This window comes from Pipra filicauda, unplaced genomic scaffold (genome assembly GCF_003945595.2).
Source record: "Pipra filicauda isolate LSUMZ 115617 unplaced genomic scaffold, ASM394559v2 scaffold384_size681814_pilon, whole genome shotgun sequence".
Taxonomy (NCBI): Eukaryota; Metazoa; Chordata; class Aves; order Passeriformes; family Pipridae; genus Pipra; species Pipra filicauda.
In genome coordinates, this window is record NW_024104514.1 from 37,159 (window position 1) to 55,291 (window position 18,133).

An 18,133-nucleotide genomic window follows, 5' to 3' on the forward strand; every position below is an offset into this window, starting at 1 on the left:
GCGGAGTGCAGGCTTCTGTTTTCTTTGCATCCCACGCCAGTGCCCACTTGTCCCAGCACACCAAGCACTCACCCTCCCGAAGCACTGGCCTTGCTGCCAGAGCCAGACACTTGTTGCTTGGGCTTTCCTCACACTCACCTGCTCAGCCTGCTCCATGTCCACCTCCACCTTTCCTCCTCATGGTTACCTTCATCTCTTTCTCTTCCTTAACCGCCCCATCTGTCTTCCTCTCCTCCTCACAGCCTCCCAACACCATGAGTCTCTTGGTGGCTCCAGGGATTTTGATGGGCTGGGGCACAATGTACTCTGTGGGGAGAAAGGGTGACTGTATCTTGCCAGCAGCATTCCCCTCCCTGCTCCCATGAAGCCAAATTTGAAAAGTCTTTGTAGCTCTGGCTCCCTTGCTATCCACTCAAATATGCCTGGGGGGAAAGAAGATGTAATCTTTACTGGTGTTTCATATCCAGCACTGGAGCTGTTTTAAACACACATGCTGCTGATTCCCTGCTGGCTAAAAAGGATTTCCTGCCATTACTGAGCAGAGCTTGAAATCAATTTTGTTCGCTTTCCCTCCTGTGTTCCTGGCTTGGCTGAGCTGTGTTGCCAAGGCTCCGATGTGCCTGGGGAACAGGAGAGGGCATGGCACAGCTTGTGTCTCATGGGCAAGTGTGGTGTCTGAGCAAGAAAAAAGTGGTTATCTGAAGTATCTCCTTTATGAGTGGTTTAGAACAGAGCAATGGTGGGGGAAGATTAAACATGGGCATTTATTTCCCAAATGGATAGCACAGGTGTGCAGGTTGGAGGGTGAGGCATCCCATGACAGAGGGTGAGGCTCTCTGCAACTGTCCCGTTTGAGGTGGGAGAGCAAGACAACCACTCTGTGCCCTCCCAGAGAGGCATTTCCAAGAGCTGGAAAGTTGCTGGTTTAATTTTTAAGAGAAAGGCAAGGAGGGAAAGGCCCGAAAGACCCTCCCAGGGAACGCCTGATTACGAGGCACTAACCCTCGGAGTATCGAGGGGCCCTTTATTTTCAGCCTAGGCATCTCTCAGGGAAAAATCCTCCCTTGGGCTGTCCCGGAGGAGCATCCTCTCGCCAGAAGCTCCCGCCGGGCTGATTTCAGCAAGCCCGAGCCAGGGCTGGCCCCGTCCCCAGGTGCCCCCGGGGTGCCCCCCCTCCTCTCCCCGTCTCCGGGGCTCGTTGCCCGCTCGCCTCCCCCCGCCTGGACCCTCGCCCTTGCATCCCGGCGAGGGATGCTCGGGAGCAAGGGGGGTCGCTGAGAGGGGCACGGCCGGGGCGGGGGCGGCGGCGGGGGCGGTGCGGTGCGGTGCGGGCGGCGCCGCCCGGCACATATAAGCGCGGCGCGGCGCGGCGGGGCCCCGGCGCCGGTGCTGCTGCCGGTACCGTCCCTCGCCGCCGGCTTCCTCCGGGCTGCCCGTCCATCTATCCACCCCTCCGTCCGTCCTTCCCCCTCTCCATCCCCGCCCGCTTTGTTTTTCTCGCCGTCCGCGGGCTCGGGCCCCCCACGCCGCTGCCACCCTGAAGTTTCTGGCGGTGCTGCTGGCGGCGGGCATGCTGGCTTTCCTGGGGGCCATCATCTGCATCATCGCCAGCGTCCACCCGGCCGGCACCGCCGCGCCCGCCGCCGCCGCCGCTGACAATGACTCGGCCGCCGCCGCCCTCCTGCCCGCCGCCGACAAGGGGCTGGGAGCGCTGCACGGCCCCGCCGAGGCTCTGGCCAGCGCCGGGCCGCGCCTGCCGGGGGGGCCGCCGCTCTTCAGCCGCTTCGTCTGCACCCCGCTGAGCACCGAGTGCCCCGCCACCGGCACCGGCCCCGCCGCCGGCCCCGAGGAGCTGCTGGCGCTGCGGAGCGCGGCGGCCCAGCTGCGCCGCACGGCGCTGGAGCAGAAGGAGCGAATCCGCATGGACCAGGAGACCATCCGGGAGCTCACCGGCAAGCTCAGCCGCTGCGAGGGCGGCCTGCGGAGCCCCCCCGCCGCCGCCGCGCCCCCCGCCGCCGCCGGGCTCCGCGCCGCCCCGCGCCCCGGCACCATGGGCCACCCCCCCGACGAGCCGCCCGCCGTGCGGGAGCTGGAGGAGGCTGTCCGCACCCTCCAGGACCGCATCGACCGGATAGAGGTGCGAGGGATGCTCCCGCGGTGTTGGGAGGGACGGTCCCAGGGGAAGACGCTCCTGGGGATTTGGGAAGAATGCTCCCAGGGGATGATGCTCCTGGGGCGATGCTCCCACATGTGCCATTCCCCAGGCATGCAGCCACACACACCCCGAACCAGCTCATCCCCCTCATGAGGCTTCAGGAAGGTTGTCTGTGCCCTGCTCTTCCCTGAGGTTTCTGCTCAGGAGCAAGGGGCTTGCCCTCAGCCCACGTCTCTTCCCTCCGCACAGGGTAGTCCCAAGGGGCCAGGGCTGCTCTGCTTTCCCCCCTGTCTGCACCCAGGTAGGGTACTTTGCTTGCCCCATAGCACCTGCAAGGACTCCTCCAGAGCAGGTTGGCAGCTCAGGGCCAGACCCTGCCCTTTAGCAGAAAGGTAAATCCCATCTGATGCCATCGCAGTTATGAATGGGACTGCTCACAAAGTGGAGTGCAGTGCAGAGCCCAGCACCTCTTCCCCATATAGTCCATGGGAGCCAGAGAGAGAAAGGCGCAGCTGCAGTCACTTGCTGTGCCCATCCCTGCGGCGTTGGGCTGTTGGCATTTAGGATGCAGACCCCTGATCCCCACTCTTTAGTGGCTGTGCAACGTCTGCCCAGCAGGCTCAGCCCTGGCCCGTCCACAAGCCATTGGCACTAAAGGCTCTACCGTGACATCTGTGATGGGGCATATCATGGAGTGCATGTGAGTGTTGATTTATTTGGGCTCAGCAGACCCCTGAACTCTGCTGGGTATCAGAGCCACCTGCAAGAAGCCTCCTGTGAGTCCTCAGCCTTCTCATCTTCCTGTTCAGTTCCCTGTTGCCCTCTCCACTCCTCCGTGGAGTGTGAAGCTGGGAGTGGGGCAGCATCCCATGGAGTCCCTCTCCTCAGCTTTGGGCTTCTGCCTCTCTCACTATAGCCACATGAACACAGTGGCAGCAGGCAATGGGTGGGGAAATTCTGAGCCACTAAGGTCACAGGCTGGAAAATGAGGCTGGGAGAGAGTGTTATTGTAATGGATGGAGATACGAACAGGGATAGAAAGACAGCGAAAGACAAACACATGCATGCAAGATGGAAAGAGCTGGAGACTAGAGGAAGCACCTGTGAACTGCCAGGGTAACTCACACAGGCACAAGAGGAAACACAGAGGCATGCCAGGCATGTGCAGGGAGGGGGGAATGTGCAGCCTGTCTGAGCGTGTTGCCCAGAGCCAAATGCAGCCAAAGGGAGGGACAGAGCCACCACAAAAACCCCCCTGCAACCCCCAAAAAATGATTTCCCAAGAGTGGGATAGTGCTACTGGTGTGCTTACCCAGAAACAAAGGGGAGAAAATAAGTCCCTGCACACATATACCTGTGTGTTTTTGAGGACCGGGTGATGCATGGCGGAATGGCACCCAGCACATCAGTTTGTATCTTGGGAACCATCAGACCTTTAGCTGTTCTCCAACCATCCTCTCCCCCTTCTCCAAGAGGAAGCACCATCTCTGAGCTGCCTTGGTCCCTGTCCTGGGTTTTCTGATGATGGCGGGAGGTTTGGGGTGGAGGAGGGTGATGCTCACAAGGGTCGGAGCAGGCTCTTCTCTCCCAGGGAACCTGAAGCAATGCTGGGATGAGGTTCATGCACATACTGATGAGGAAGCCAAGTGGCACGTGGCCAAAAATGTTCTTTTTTTGTGCTGCCGGGAGCCTGAGGGTCCCAAGCATACTTCGCAGGGGAGACACAGCACCCTGTGGCTCAGTGAGCCCTGCCGGATGAGGAACTAGGGCAGCGTGTCACAAGTGGGCTGGACCTCAGCTGCCCTGGCTCCTGCCTGGTATGTGCCACCTGTGTGAATCACACCCCTGGGAGGGATGGCCACAGCCCAGCCGGCCAAGCCCTGGGGTCACACCTCAGCCATCCAGTGATGGTTGCCTGTGCCTTCCCTCCCTGGATTGCCTCCCCCTGCCCCAGGAGCAGGCACCTAAAACTTCGTGGTGGGGTACCTGCACACCTCTGTCCCACATGGCTGCGGCTGTCAGCCCTGGGAGCCTTCCTGGGGTACCCCATGGCATGGGAGGCACCCCCAGCCCCCACAGCTATCTTGGATCGTGGCAGTGATCACCCCAAAAGGTGACCTGGATGGGGACAGTCCCGGGGTGGCTCCCAGTGTGCTGGAGGCTCTGTGAAACCCATGGGGGAGTAGAGGAAATGCTGCAGAGTCTGTGGTGGCCTAATCTCAGGAGAGGGATGACACAAAATGCCATGTGCTGCCTTGGGAAGTCTGCATCCCAAGGCATCTCCAGGTAGGATTGCCAGCAGGGATTACTACTGGAGGATTTGGAGTTGGTACTGAGAGGAGGGGGCAGGTAGAAGATTGCTGTTCTAATCCAGGCACTCTCAGCTCTGTCTGTAGGGCATAACAAGATTTATTCATGCACTGAAAAACTATTAAGACGTTTGTTTCTTAATTTTGTCAGCATGGCAGCAAGACTTCCCAGGGGAGGATTCAGGGAGGGACCCCACAGTCTCGCTCTTTGTCCCCTGCCATTTCAGCAGGGATGGGCTTGCATCGTCACAACATTGACATGGGGACTTCTTCCCTCACCTCTTCCCAACCCACTACAAGGGTTGTTGTCCTTTCCTCATGCACAGCAGCCTAGTTAGGCTTTTTTGTCTTGGTTTTGAGGGTTCCCCCCTTCTCTCAGCATGTGCTCATGTCTGTATGCTTGAGTGTATCTTGGAATACAGAGCCAGGGGGCTCAGGTGGTCCTTTTCCATGCTTCTAGCTATTGCTGCAAATGGAAACGGAGCACGGAGGGAATCACCTTGGCTTTCTAGGCTGTGCTGAGATGCAGGTGCTCCCTTTCTTCCCATCATCCCTTGCAGGAGGTGGAGCAGGAGAGGAGACAGACTGGTGGGCTCTGTGGAGGACCTGGCAGAACTGTAACAGCCTGTTTGCTCCTCAGCCAGCATGTGGCTGTGCCGGTGTGGCTGGTGACCTGGCTGCTGGCAGGAAACCCTTGGCTATGAGAATGGGAATGGTAGTGACCTAGCTGCCTTCCTCCTGTCTCCATCTCCAGCAGTGTGGGGATGGAAATCCCCAAATTCTGATAGTCCCAGGCCCTGAGCAAGGTTTAAGGGGAGCAGGATCAGTGGTGAGCTCTTCCCTTGTTAGGAGGAAGGAGAGGCTGATGCATCCCTGCTTGTCTTCTACCCCATGCACTCCTTCTTGGGGTTTAATGAACCCCAAGGATTTGCTCGGGTCCGAAAAGGTGGCAGGGTCCAATAAAGAGTGGTGCAGCAAGTGTGCCATCCTGCAGCAGTGAGCATCCCGGGGTGGCAGGCACAGAGGAGTTTTGTGCAGCCTGGAAGAATTCCTGGGTCCAAGGAACAGAATGGGGCTGCTGTGTGCGCGCACCCAGGTGACCATCACGATCCCTGGGATGTGCCGAGGCATCATCCCGTGGTCCTGCCTGCCCTGTCCCAGCAGCTAAGGTGGGCACTTGTGTGCTGGTGGCCGAGGGGGAGCAGCAGATTTGCCGGTGCATTAGTAAATGAGGCTCTGATCTCCTTATGTAAATCAAAGTGCATTTGCCGACTGAGGGCTACAACCCCAGCGAGCACACGCCAACGTGGCTGCCGCAGACCCCTAACCCCACCTCCCCCTCCCCAGCCCCCGGCAGCCGTTGACATTTAAAGTGATTAATATTACCTGGCATCTTTCAATCTTTTTTGCCCGTTCTAGTGGCCAAAAAGCATCAAACGAGCCTCCCCCGCACCCGCTGCCCACTCCCCTGCTGCCTGCGCAGCAGCAGATGGGGAGCCGGGTGCCTGCCGAACAGCCGGGGAGAAGGCGCTCCCCCCTTCTCGTCCCCCCCAAGGCTACTGGTAAATAACAGCTGCACGTCTACCATTAATAATTTTACAAATAATTTGGTTTGGGAGAAAGATGCTTGAGCGGCAGCTTGGAGATGAGGAGGATGGTTTAGGGGATGCAGCCCACCTTTGCACCAAGGGGATCACCCGGCACATCTCAGCTGCATGGGGTAGAATGGTCCAGTCTTCTGTCCAGCCATGGTCTGGCTGTGGGGATGGGAATGGTATCCACTGGGATGGCCCTGAAACTCTGCCAGATGAGGCTACTGGCTACATTCCTTTCCAGAAGGAATAGGGGGTCAGCAATGGTTCAGTTGGCCGTGTGGATCTGTCTGTCCATGCACTGGCTGCCATGCTGGAGTGGCCAGCAAGATCTAGAGAGAGGGCTGAAAGGGGAAAAACTCAGGGAAAAGGGAAGAAATTGAGCAAGAAGGGAGAGATAGCATGTGTGTGCACAGAGGGGAGCATCAAGAGGAGACGCTCCAAAGCCAAATAAGTGAAAAGGCCATAGGGAGAAAAGTTACAGAAGGAAGAAAATAGCAGCAGGGAGAAAAGCAGGAGGAAGAGGGAGGTAAAAAAAGCACTCAGTCACTACTGAATAATGTAGGGCAGGCTACTGGGGGCTAGTGAGAGTGACAAAAGCTCCCAGCCTTTTCTTTTTTCGTCATTAACAGATGGAGCCGTGCATGAAGCAGGGACGTAGGCTCCAAACCCGCAGCTCGAGCAACCAAAGCGTGCAGCAGACAGGAGCGTGCCAGCCTCCACTGTAGCTGGGTGGCCTGAAAGGATGAGGAAAGCTCTTGCAGCCCATGCGATGTGGACACAGAGGCAAAGGCAACCCCATCCCACCTCTGCCAACCCAGCCAGCTCTGCTTGGGTACAAATGCAGGCATCCACCACTGGGAACTGTCCCTGCCAGGAGGATGAGAATTAACCATTTCACTCACCTTTCCTTCCCTCCTGCCAGCCCTCCCCTGCCTTTCATCCTGCCTCACCAGCAGATCCCCAAGTCTTCTCCAAAAAAAAAAAAAATAGGCAAAAGACCTATAGCCCCTTCCCCATTGGCTAATCCCTCCCTGTTTTACAGGGACTGAAGGTAGGATGCCCTTTGCCAGGCACCTTTCCCTTCCCGGAGAGGTTCTGCTCTCTGCAAGAGCATCCTTAGTGCTGCTGGAGCAAGCCGGCAGCGAGAGCTGGCGTTTGGTCAGGGCTGACAGATGTCCCCTGCACAACCTCTCTTCCCATGCTGGGATTTGCTTCTCCGGATTGGTTTTCCTCACAGAACCTGTGGGTTTTCCCCAACAGACCCTGCTGGCACCTCTTGCAGACCCTGGGACATCACAGCCTCCCTTTTATTTGTAGCCTGAGTACATTGCAGCCCAGTGCAGGTACATTTGTGCTCGCACCAACACCATGCTCTTGCTTTTCCTCCCCCTGCAGTTCCCATCCACCAAGGCTGTATCCTGCCCAGCCAAACCTGGCTTTCCTCCAGCCTCCCTCTCGTCTCAGTTGTTCATGATGGATAGCAAAGATTGGGGGTGAAATGGGCAGGCATCCCCCCTTCAGCTTTGTGTGCATGATTATCAGGTCCTGTCCAGTTTGGAAAAGCAGAACGTAGGGAAGAAGAAAAAGCTAGAAGCCACAACCACAGCTGAGCATGCTGACCTCCTCCAGGCCAGCTCTGAGGCCGTGGGGAGGCTGTTCATACCAACAGGAATGGCATCCCCCCATGTCCCACCAGTGTAAGCCACATGAATATCCAGGGCTGAAGAAGCTGTGCAGAACTCTCGGTGCTGGAGCACCCAAGGCAGCTCCAGCACCTTTGAGAAGGTCTGGAAACAACAGAGAAGGGGGTCACCATCTTTCTGAACCCGTGGCAGAGAGACTAATGTCCCAAGGACATGGGGAAAGGAGAGGGCTCCTATTTACAGAGAAACCCCACAAACATGGCAAAGGGTCACCTTCTCCCTTCCAGCCTGATTTTCTTCCAGCTAGGATAGAGTCTTCTGGTAAGGTAGGATCTGGGGTCTTTGCAGAATGTAGCAGCAGCTGGGAGCATATTCACCAGGTGCCATGTTAGAATTGCCATGGGAAGAGTTTTGGTCTGGGTGTTAACCCTGATGAGACAAGACATGCTTGATGTGCCCAGGTGATGGGTCATGTCTTGAGAACAGACACACACAACAGCCTCACCACTGGTCCCACTTCTCCATGGCATCCGCAAGGCCTGGGAGAGGCTGGCTTACAGAGAGCTACCTGCCCAACCTGGCGCACGTGCACACACCCCCGCATGCCGGCTGAGCTGAGCTAAGAGGATTACAGCCCCATTAAGTGATGTTAATGTGCCGGACATAGGTAAGCAGCCTCACGAGCAGAGCAGCAGGGATGGAAGTTCCAAGGTCCTTCCCACGTTGTTCCCTCATTGTGAGAGGCTGCCTGCAGGAGCAGAGCCAAGGGATGACCCAAACATCCCATCCTTGCTCTGTTTCTGAAGCAGCAGAAAGTCATTAAGAGCAGCCAAGCTTCATTTTGCAGTAATGATCTCAATGGGGCTCTGAGAGGGGAGGTACAAAGTCAGCTGGAGGCTCTTGGAGGAGACCCCAGTGCGGATACGGGACTGTCATCTCAGCACTCCCTGTAGTGCTACAGGCTGGGCATGTCCTTATTTAACCTCTTACAGTGACACCTCCCTGAATTTTCTCTTTTCTCCCTCCTTTCCCCTCTGTCGTGGCTGCCGCTGAGTGCAGCAGGAGCTGCCAGCCCGCACCAATGGCTCAGCACCCACTGCCCCGGCATTTGCTCGCGATGCCCTCCACACCAAGATGGAGCAGCTGGAAGAACAGCTCCTCTCCAAGATCCTGACCCTGCAGAAGGAGCGCCAGGCCGCAAACACTGACCGCAGCCAGCAGCAGCACAACATCGAGAAGGAGCTGAACTCCCTCCAGAACCGGGTGACGGAGCTGGAGCACGGTAAGTCCTGTTCGATGGGGATGGAGGTGGGGCAAGGGGGTCCCTAGCCCAAAGTGTATCACCAGGAGAACCCCAGCACAGGTCACCCTCCACAGGTGCTGACCCTTCTCTCTCCTCCCCATCCTTGGCACGTAGGACCGCTGGGTTACAGCCCTCCTGATGCCTTCAAGGTGACCATCCCGGTGCAGAACAACTACATGTATGCCCGCATGAAGAAGAGCCTGCCGGAGCTCTACGCCTTCACCATCTGCATGTGGCTGAAGTCCAAGGCCCTGGCAGGGCTCGGCACCCCTTTCTCCTACTCTGTCCCAAGCCAAGCCAATGAGATTGTGCTGTTGGAGTGGGGCACTAACCCCCTGGAGCTGCTCATCAATGACAAGGTCAGCTGGGTTGCAGGAGGGGCAGGAGAAAAGTCCCTGCTCTCATGTTCCCTGTTTCAACCCACACTGGTATGGGGGAGCTGGGAGGAAGGGCCCAGGCATATGGGGAGAGGGAGGAGAGTGGGGAGGATGGCTCACTGAGGTGGGTTTTGAGAGGCAGAAGCAGCACAATGGGACGTCTCTAGATTTTGGGTTGTCACCACCATGGGAGTGCGCCACTTGCTTTGGGAGGGGCTGGGGAGACACTGGGGTCCCCCAGCAGTCCCACTTGCTCTTCCCCGGAAGGTTGCCCAGCTGCCGCTGAGCCTGAAGGACAAGGCCTGGCACCACATCTGCGTGGCGTGGACCACCCGGGACGGCAAGTGGTCGGCATACCAGGATGGTGAACAGCGGGGCACCGGCGAGAACCTAGCCTCCTGGCATGCCATCAAGCCCCAGGGTGTCATCATCCTGGGCCAGGAGCAGGTATGTACCAGCTCGACACCGAGAACTGCCAGTTAGCATTGCTCTGGTGGGAAGCTGGCTGGGGGGAAAAGCCCCCAAATGGGGCAAAGGCAGGGCGTGGTGTGGGCACGAGTGCTCAGCATGGCACGTTGGCTCTCCTGCCTGCTCATCTGACCTCCAGCCTGGCCACATGCACTCATTGTCTCCTCTTTCCTCTCCCTATTCCTCTGGCCTCTACTTGCTCCCTGTCTTATCTTCTTTCATCTCCTCCACACATTCATCCCCTCCCCTCCTTGTCACCAAGCATCAAGCTCTGCTTCTCTCCAAACTTTTCCCTCTCCCTCTTGCCCTTTTTGCCCACTGGGTGCATGTTCCTCCTCTTGTGCTCATCCCTGTCCGATCACCTCTCCTGCTCTTTCCCAGGACACTCTGGGGGGCCGCTTTGATGCCACGCAGGCTTTCGTGGGGGAGCTGGCGCAGTTCAGCGTGTGGGACCACATGCTGGCACCAGTGGAGATCCTGGGCTTGGCCAACTGCACCTCTCACCTCCAAGGGAATGTGATTCAGTGGGACGACCAGGCGGTGGAAGTCTTTGGAGGTGCCAGCAAGGCAGGCTTTGCTGCGTGTGAGGAAGGGAGGAAGGCATGAGTGGCGCCGAGCCCTCCCCCCAGCACCGAGGAACCCAGTGGCAGCCACAAAGCAGGGAGCCCCTTTCTCCCCTCCCAGACCAGTAAGCCTTGTCAGGGTGATGCTTGAGCCCCCACACTGGTGTCCCAGGAGGGAGAGGGGACCCTGCAAGCCTCCCTGTTGCCCCTGTGCTGGTGGTGTGGCTTGTCCCCACCCCTGGCACAAGCCTGCTCCTGGGTCTCATCTTGCCCTGCTTCTGTTTTGAGTGGATATTGCTGTACCTGCAGGTGTCCCTGGTACAGCGAGGGTCCTCACCTTGTCAGCCCCAACAGGGAATGGGAAGGAGAACTCTGTCTATCCCAAGTGCAGTCCAGCCGCAGTGGGATGCCAGGGTGCAGGCACTCCCTGAATATATCCCCTTTCCTTATTTATTTCTAGCAACCCCACTGTCTGGTTTTACGAGCCCGCATTCTAGGATCTCCCCTCCAGTCCCATCCCCTCTTCTGCTGCCCTGGTTTTTCAAGCATCACCCCAGGGAAGCCAAGGGAGAACAGCAGGGAGCCAGTGGGGCAGTACTCACCATTCTGCACCCCTTCCCCTGCCTCTGCTGCCTGTTCAGGCAGGGCTGCCTGAGGGGAGCCAGGCTTTTGAGGCAGTTGGAAAAGAGCATTCCCCACTCTCTTCCAGTTGGGTGGTTGTTCGGCCACCAAGGGAATGGGAGAAATGGGGCAAAGCATGTCCTCCAGCGCTGGCCAAGGGGGAAGGAGTGCAGCACTGCCATCAAAGGGAGTGAAAGCAAGGAAAAAGGAGATGGAGGATGGTGGTGGTCAGAGGAGCCCTGCCACCCATCCCCCAGTCTTTTGGTTACTGGATCAGGTTGCTGCCCTTGGTTCCACCCAGGCCCCATCCTTTAGCTGCTCCTGGCCAGGAACAGGGCTGCCACTGGCCTTGGAACTGGGAGGGAGATGGGGTGGGCTGGTGTTTCCCCTGTGGAGTGCCTGAGAATACTGTTTCCATGCCGCGTGGTCACCAACATTTCGATATGTGTGTGTGTGTATGTGCACATGTGTGTGTGTCTGGGGTGGGGTGGGGGGGTTATTTCAGGGCTCTCATGGTTGCTCAATGCAGTGTCCAGCTTGCAGTGCTCCCCCCTTACCCCAAGTCCCACTTTGTGCTTTGGGCAACAGCCACCCCCGCCCCTGGGGGAGGCGAAGCTGGCAGGAGGGACAGTCCTGCCACCCAGCATTCCCCCCACGCAGGGTCTCTGCCAGCGCTGGGGTGGCTCAGCCTGCTGGGGAGGATGTGGCAGGGATGGGGTGCAGCCTTTGTGCCAAGTGGGAACACTGCGACCTTTGTGCACCCTGACGAGCTGCCCCTCTTCCTCGCTCGCTTGTGCGCTTTCTCTAATGCACGTTCATGACGGGGCCCCTGACGCGCACCTGTGGTGGGACATTTCTTTTGTAAAGCTGATCGTGAACAATAAACGTGATGTTTTCTGTTCGAGCCTCCCACGGGGTGTGAGGTTGCTGCGGGGGCGGAGGGGACTGACCAGCCCAAGCCAAGGTGTCCTCCCCTGGGATGCTTAGGGTTGCATCCCTGAAGGGAGATGGCTGGGCCCGTTGCTGGCATTACAGAAATATCATTGCAAGGGTCTGGTATCATTGCTCCAGAGGGGCAGGGAGGTGGTGTCACAGTTTGGGTACTTCTCATCTACCACACTGCAGAGCAGCATGGGGTACAGGCTGCTGCTGGTGCGGGAGGAGGTCTGGGGGAAGCACCTCTCCACAGAGGAGGAGCCCCCATCCCAACAACAGGAAGCAGAAACCAGTGAGAAATCATGGCCTCTAGGTCAGAACGTGGTGTCAAGGAGCTCATGTCAAGTATAAATCTAATTAAGTACTAGTAATGAGTTTCTGACCTAGCTAGGCACAAGATGGTTCAGGCACGGCCCTTGGAGCTCCTGTTGTAGAGCAGCTCGTGACCAGGTCTGAATGGTGCTTTTGCCCTTCAGTAGGTCCTGCCCCTCCTGGGAAAAGCACAATCTCACCTGTATTCTGGGAAAAAAAGCACAAAGCCAGAAGGCTCAGTATTCCCTAAGGCCCTGAGCCAGAACTGACCCCACCAGCTCCCACTTCTGGAGGGTATTTAATGCCATAAAATAAAGTCTGGTGCTCTCACCTTCACCACATCTCCACAAAGTTGAGGGTTTGTTTTGAAGAAAAAGTATGTACTTCAGCTGGAGCATAGGCTCAAGGGCTTTGCTGAGCTGGAGGCTCACCCCCACATCACTAAGAGAAGGGGGTTCAACAGGTGACAGGTATCTGCTTGTGCTCACAAATAACAGCAGCGTAATTAGGAAGGGCAACACTTTTTAGAGGAGAAAATGTCAAGAAACATTGTTGGGGTCACAAACTTAGGAGGAGGTGAAATGAGAGGACTGGTCTGGAAAACTCTCCTATTAAAACTGCAGAAGCCCTGAGAGAGGGCTCTTGGGGCTGCTGGCCAAGGCAGGAGAGATGCACGAGGATGAACAGGGATGGAAACAGCCTGGCCACTGATGTAGGCTACTGGCATAAATCTTGTCTCCTCCGCAGCCCAGAAACCCAGCCTATGCTGAAACTGCGTGTAAACGCTCTTCAGAAAAGCAGAAAAAAGGAGGCACTAGGAGATGCTTGAGCAGGGCCTTCTGTGCTGCCCTCTTTGCCCCTGCCAAGTGGCGCTGGCATGATCCCAGCCCAAGCCATGTACCTGAGACGTGTGGATCTGTCACTTCTGGAACAGGAGAAATGGGGGAGCCCGGCAGCACAGCTTCTGCAGGGAGACCTCCTCTCCCACAGAGGTTCACAGCCAGACCAGGGGGAGACCAGGGGGCACGCGGGAAAACTTGATAGAATTTTCCCAGACCTTTTAAAAGCTTCCAGCAAATGCCTCTGCATAAGGCTCTTCAGGAAACAGAGGCATTTGGGAGAGATTAGAAACTGGTTGGGAAACACAAAATCAAGAGCAGGAATAAATATTTGATTTCCATCCTGCCCTGGCTCTCTGCAGGAAGCAACGTCTGCTTCTCACCCATCTCAGGAGGAGGAGAGCAAGACTGAGACCATTTCTTTTCAGTAAGCTGAGTCTTGCAAGAGCAGCAAACCTGCAGCAGGGCTTAAAAGGTAGAGGAGATGACAAATCAATGGCGTTGCTGGCTGGAAGGAGTAATTACAATGACTTACACATATTGCTTGCTTCTAAATTAACCAGGAGCACTCAGGAGAAGCCCCACATTCTCTAAGGGCAGCTGGCTTGAAAACAATGCGTCGCACTCAGAAGAGATGAGGAACAACAATATCACCCTTGGGAGGCCGGGTATAGAGGGGAATTTTTAAAAATGGTGTGAAGAAGGTTTTGTGGTTGTGGTGGGTGCTTCAGCTGGGTTGCTGTGTTGTGTCTGGATATCCAGAATGGGGTGAAGAAGGGACTCAAGAGGTGGCCAATGCAGAGGCAGGGGCACTGCTGGGCTGTAGCAGTTCAGCAGGAGCTGTCACAAGAGGAGATGGTGTAGGAGACAGGTTGGTGCGATGGATACCACCTGTGTGCCCTCCTCTATCTCCCTGCCCAGGGGCTGTTAACATGCTTAGAGTGGAGAGAGACTGCCATTTCCCTTCCTAATCTGCAGGACTCACAGCTGCAGGGCTTTCTGCAAGCCAAGGGCTTAGCCAGACTCAAACATACCCCTCATACATCCTCCAAGGGTTTTGTCCAGCAGCAAAGAAGACCAAATCAAACATGGCAATGGGAAACCTTCAGGCCTGATGACTGTTAACTAAAGTGCTGAAATTCTTGAACCCCTCCAGCCCCTGCCCGTATTTCCAGAGGGCACCACTGGCCATGCAGGCTCTGCCTTCCCAGGGACATGGACAGTCCTGGGACCTCCCTGCGTTGCAGTGGGCTTTGGGAAGCTCCTGTGCTCCCCAACACCTACAACCTGAGGTTTGGGTTTGCATGTCACAACTCCCTGCAGTGTGTCAGCCTCCTGGTCCCTCAAATGAGGTCAAGCCAGCCCATGCTTGTCCCCCGGAGGTGACTTCCGAAGTCCCCATTTACCCGCTCTGCCCTAGTGATGGGGCGCTGCCTTAATTGCATCCTTGCGCTTCTCTGTCCTGCTGGGAGCCTCCTCTGCTCCCTCCCAGAGCCAGGAAGGCTCATTAAGACTCGTGCAGCACTTGCACAGGGAATGTGCCATGATTCCAGAGCATCTGTCACAGGAACAGCCCCCGCACGGCTGTTACTGCTGAGGCAACAGACCTTACTAGCAGTAGCTGTTGTTACTAGAGGTAGTAGCTGTGGGATCATATGAGAGGTACTGCATTTCCCAGCAGACCAAGGGATCCAGCTGTCCCAGAGCAGGTTGCCACATCCTCCAGAGCAGAGGGTTGAGCTGCTTTTGTCTGCCTCCAATTCCTGATCATCAGCATCCCTATCTCTGCTTTCCCTCAGCTCAACACAACATGGTGGGTCTCTGATGCCAGTGAAATGTGGCTTCAGCATCTCCACAAGGCCTCCTGAGTGCTCCTCCTGCCTCCAGCGAGCTGCATCTATACCACCCCGGGACAGCTGCAGGGCGGACCTCAGTGTGTCCCAAGTCCCCAGCCTGGGCCCTCTGATACTACCCAAGGCAGTGTGGAGCAGTGCCCAGGCCCTGGGCTGTGTCTGACAGGCTGGAAAGCAATCACCAGCGCCCTGCTTTATCACAGGGATGTTGGGGAAGTCCCAAAACATGGCCTGAAGCAGGTAAGAAAAGAAAGAAGAGAAAGAAAAGAAAGAAACAAAAGAAAGAAAAGAAAGAAAGAGAGGAAAGAGAAGAAAGAAAAGGAGAAGAGAGGTACCTTCACCTGATGAAGAGTCAGCCTGCTGTCTGGTCAATAAAGATGGCTAAAAGAAAGCATGAGGCAATATATATATGTTATATATATGTGTGTATTTTGCAGTTGGTACTTGCATTTCTGTGCTCAGCTAAGGAGTACAATGCACCCTCATGTCAGAAGGCAAATGGCACTTTGTTTTAATGCTTAATGCTTTCAGCAGCCACAGTGAAGTACAAAGGGCTGAAAGAGTTACCATCTGTGATTAGTGGCGAATAAGGAAGGACCAGCCAGAGCACAGCAATGATTCCAGCTCCTTACAGATCCAGAGGGGCGAATTGGACCCTTGCTCTGGACTTGCTTTCACCTACAGTAGGGCACCTGGTTGCTTGGTATGGAAACTAAAGACCAGTACCTGTTACCTGTGTTGGCCCAATAAGACTCTGACTGGCTTGCAGTGTTGTATAGAGGCAGCCTGCACTTGAGGGTGCAGAAACCAACCCAACTGCTCACATTTTGCTAAGCCACAGTAGATGGAGACAAGCCAGCAGAATGCTCTCCTTCCTCAGGAGGCATCTCTGCCTTGCAGCCTGACCGCTATCACCCACCACAATCACAAAACCCACATTGTTCCTATCTTTGACTTCTGGGGTTGGCCAATTTTCCCTTAGCTTCTCACCTAGGAGCTGCTGCTGAACAATCATCACAACCAGTCCCAGCATTCCCTGAGGGAAACACTCCCTGGGGTCACATTGATCAGAACCAAAGCACATTTAGTTGAACCCAGAACTGTGCAGGCACGCATGCTGCCCTCCTGCCCCACGCATAGGGGCATAGGCACACAAACACACCAGCTCGCACTGACTTGCTGCTTGGTAGTAAAAGTGGGTGAACTACGCAGGGATTAAAGCATTAAAACACAGCAAGAATACGATGTTTGAAAGAGCCGTGTCCCTGGAGAGATTAGAGTAGCTGCCTGGAGATAAAGCAATGATGATGGAAAGATCTACTTCCTCGCAGAGATTCTACTCCTAATTATCTCGTCTGAAAAGAAAAAATGATGATCTCCCAGCTTTTATCTGCCTCTTGACAATTTTAGCTCTGTGCCTGCCTCGTTGCAAGAGGCCGATGCTTGTCGAAAGGAGGAAGGGGAAGGAATCAGCCCAGGGGGCAGGAGCAGTAGGAGAATGAGGGGCACAGGAGGCAGAGCTTCATTTCTGTCACCGCCTGCAGCGATGGCAAAGGGAAAGATGAATGATCACTGCAGTGTTGTCTTTCCAAGCCCAAAGGCATCTCTGCTGCCTCCAGCACTGGTCTGTCAGGCAAAGGACAAGCAGGAGATTGGATTCACTGCTTCACGAGCAAAAGAGACAACAAGGCCATAGGGCATAGCTCGGTACTACAGTGTGAGAACAAGACTCATGAGCTGGCAGGGGCAGAGGAGTGCCCAGCTTGTTCCTCCCCCGCTCTTTTCCTTCTCAGACAGCCAGAAAGCAATTCTTTCAGCAGACAGCCAGCAGTGAGGACATTTCAAACAAACACCAGCCAGAAGGATCACGTGAAAGATCAGGCCCACGAGCCACTCTGTGAGACAAGGATGGGCACTGATGGAAGCCCAGGCGTCACATCCAGCATCTGAAGCTTTTCATAGGAGAAGTCTTTCCCCTCGGTATTACCCTGAAGCTTGCTGCTTCTCCACCTCTATTAATTTCAGATTAATTCAATGCTAGACCCCCAGGAAACTGTTTAAGCCCTGGCTTAGAGGCAACTGGTGTTTGGCTAGCAGGGTGGAGGGGCAACAGAGGTTTCCCAGCAAGCCAAGAGCCAAGGAAAACGTGAAAGCAAAGAGACATTACAAGCTCAAAGGCCACGGAGGGCAGGAGGGGGGCTACTGTTATAGGAACTGTTTGAAAACTCATGATCCATCCTCGCAGCACCACTTTCTCCTTCTGTACAGTCATACTGACATGCGAACGTGGGCGGTTGCCTCTCCCACACAATGAGAACTGTGTCCAGATCTGGGCCCCTCAATTCTGGAAGGTTCTGGAGAGGATCCAAAAAAGAGCAACAAAGCTGATGAAGGGTCTGGAGCACAAGTCTTATGAGGAGCGGCTGAGTGAGCTGGGGCTGTTTAGCCTGGAGAGAAGGAGTCTCATGGTGATCTTATCACTCTGTACAACCACCTGAAAGCAGGTTGTAGTCAGGTGGAGGTGGTTTCTTCTCCCAGGCAACTAGGGACAGGACAAGAGGACATAGCCAGGGGAGGTTCAGTGTGGACACTGGGAAGAAATCCTTCACAGAAAGGCTGATTAGACATTGGAAGGGGCTGCCCAGGGAGGTGGTGGAGTCACTGTCCCTGGAGGTGTTTAAGGAAAGACTGAATGCAGCACTGAGTGCCATGGTCTACCCATCATTGACACGGTGGGTTGGTCACGGGTTGGACTTGATCTCAGAGGTCTTTTCCAACCTAATTGATTCTGTGATTCTGTGATTAAAAAAAACAAACCAAAACCCATGAATTGCCCCAAATCGCTCCTTGTTCTTACAGTAATCCTTGTTGTTAAAAAAAAAAAATAAAAAAAATAAGGTAGAACTGGGCCCCAAAGGGGTTTTTAGGCAGAACAATACTAAGTTGCCGGATACCGGGTGCTGGGGCGGGGACTCGGCTCAGGCGCCTCGTGGCCACCCCAGAGCCGCTGCGCCCCAAGGCCCCGCGCGGCGCCCGCCAGCGCAGGCCGCCAATCAGGCGCGCCGGGCTTGCGCTCCGCCCAATGGCCGCTGAGGTGGGCGGGACTTCCCGCGCCGGTTGCCATGACAAGCGTGGCCTTTCCTTGGCAACGGTGCTGCG

The 18,133-nt window shown here is 55.9% G+C and overlaps 1 protein-coding gene across 1 annotated transcript; it reads left to right on the forward strand.

Moving 5' to 3' along the window:
- The first annotated feature begins 1,375 nt into the window (after positions 1-1,375).
- NPTXR (neuronal pentraxin receptor) lies at positions 1,376-11,943 on the forward strand. Its single transcript, XM_027715064.2, has 5 exons — positions 1,376-2,137; positions 8,762-8,984; positions 9,120-9,364; positions 9,650-9,829; positions 10,232-11,943. The coding sequence occupies exons 1-5, from the start codon at positions 1,571-1,573 to the stop codon at positions 10,454-10,456; spliced, it is 1,440 nt and encodes a 479-aa protein (XP_027570865.1). The 5' UTR covers positions 1,376-1,570; the 3' UTR covers positions 10,457-11,943.
- Positions 11,944-18,133: the final 6,190 nt, after the last annotated feature.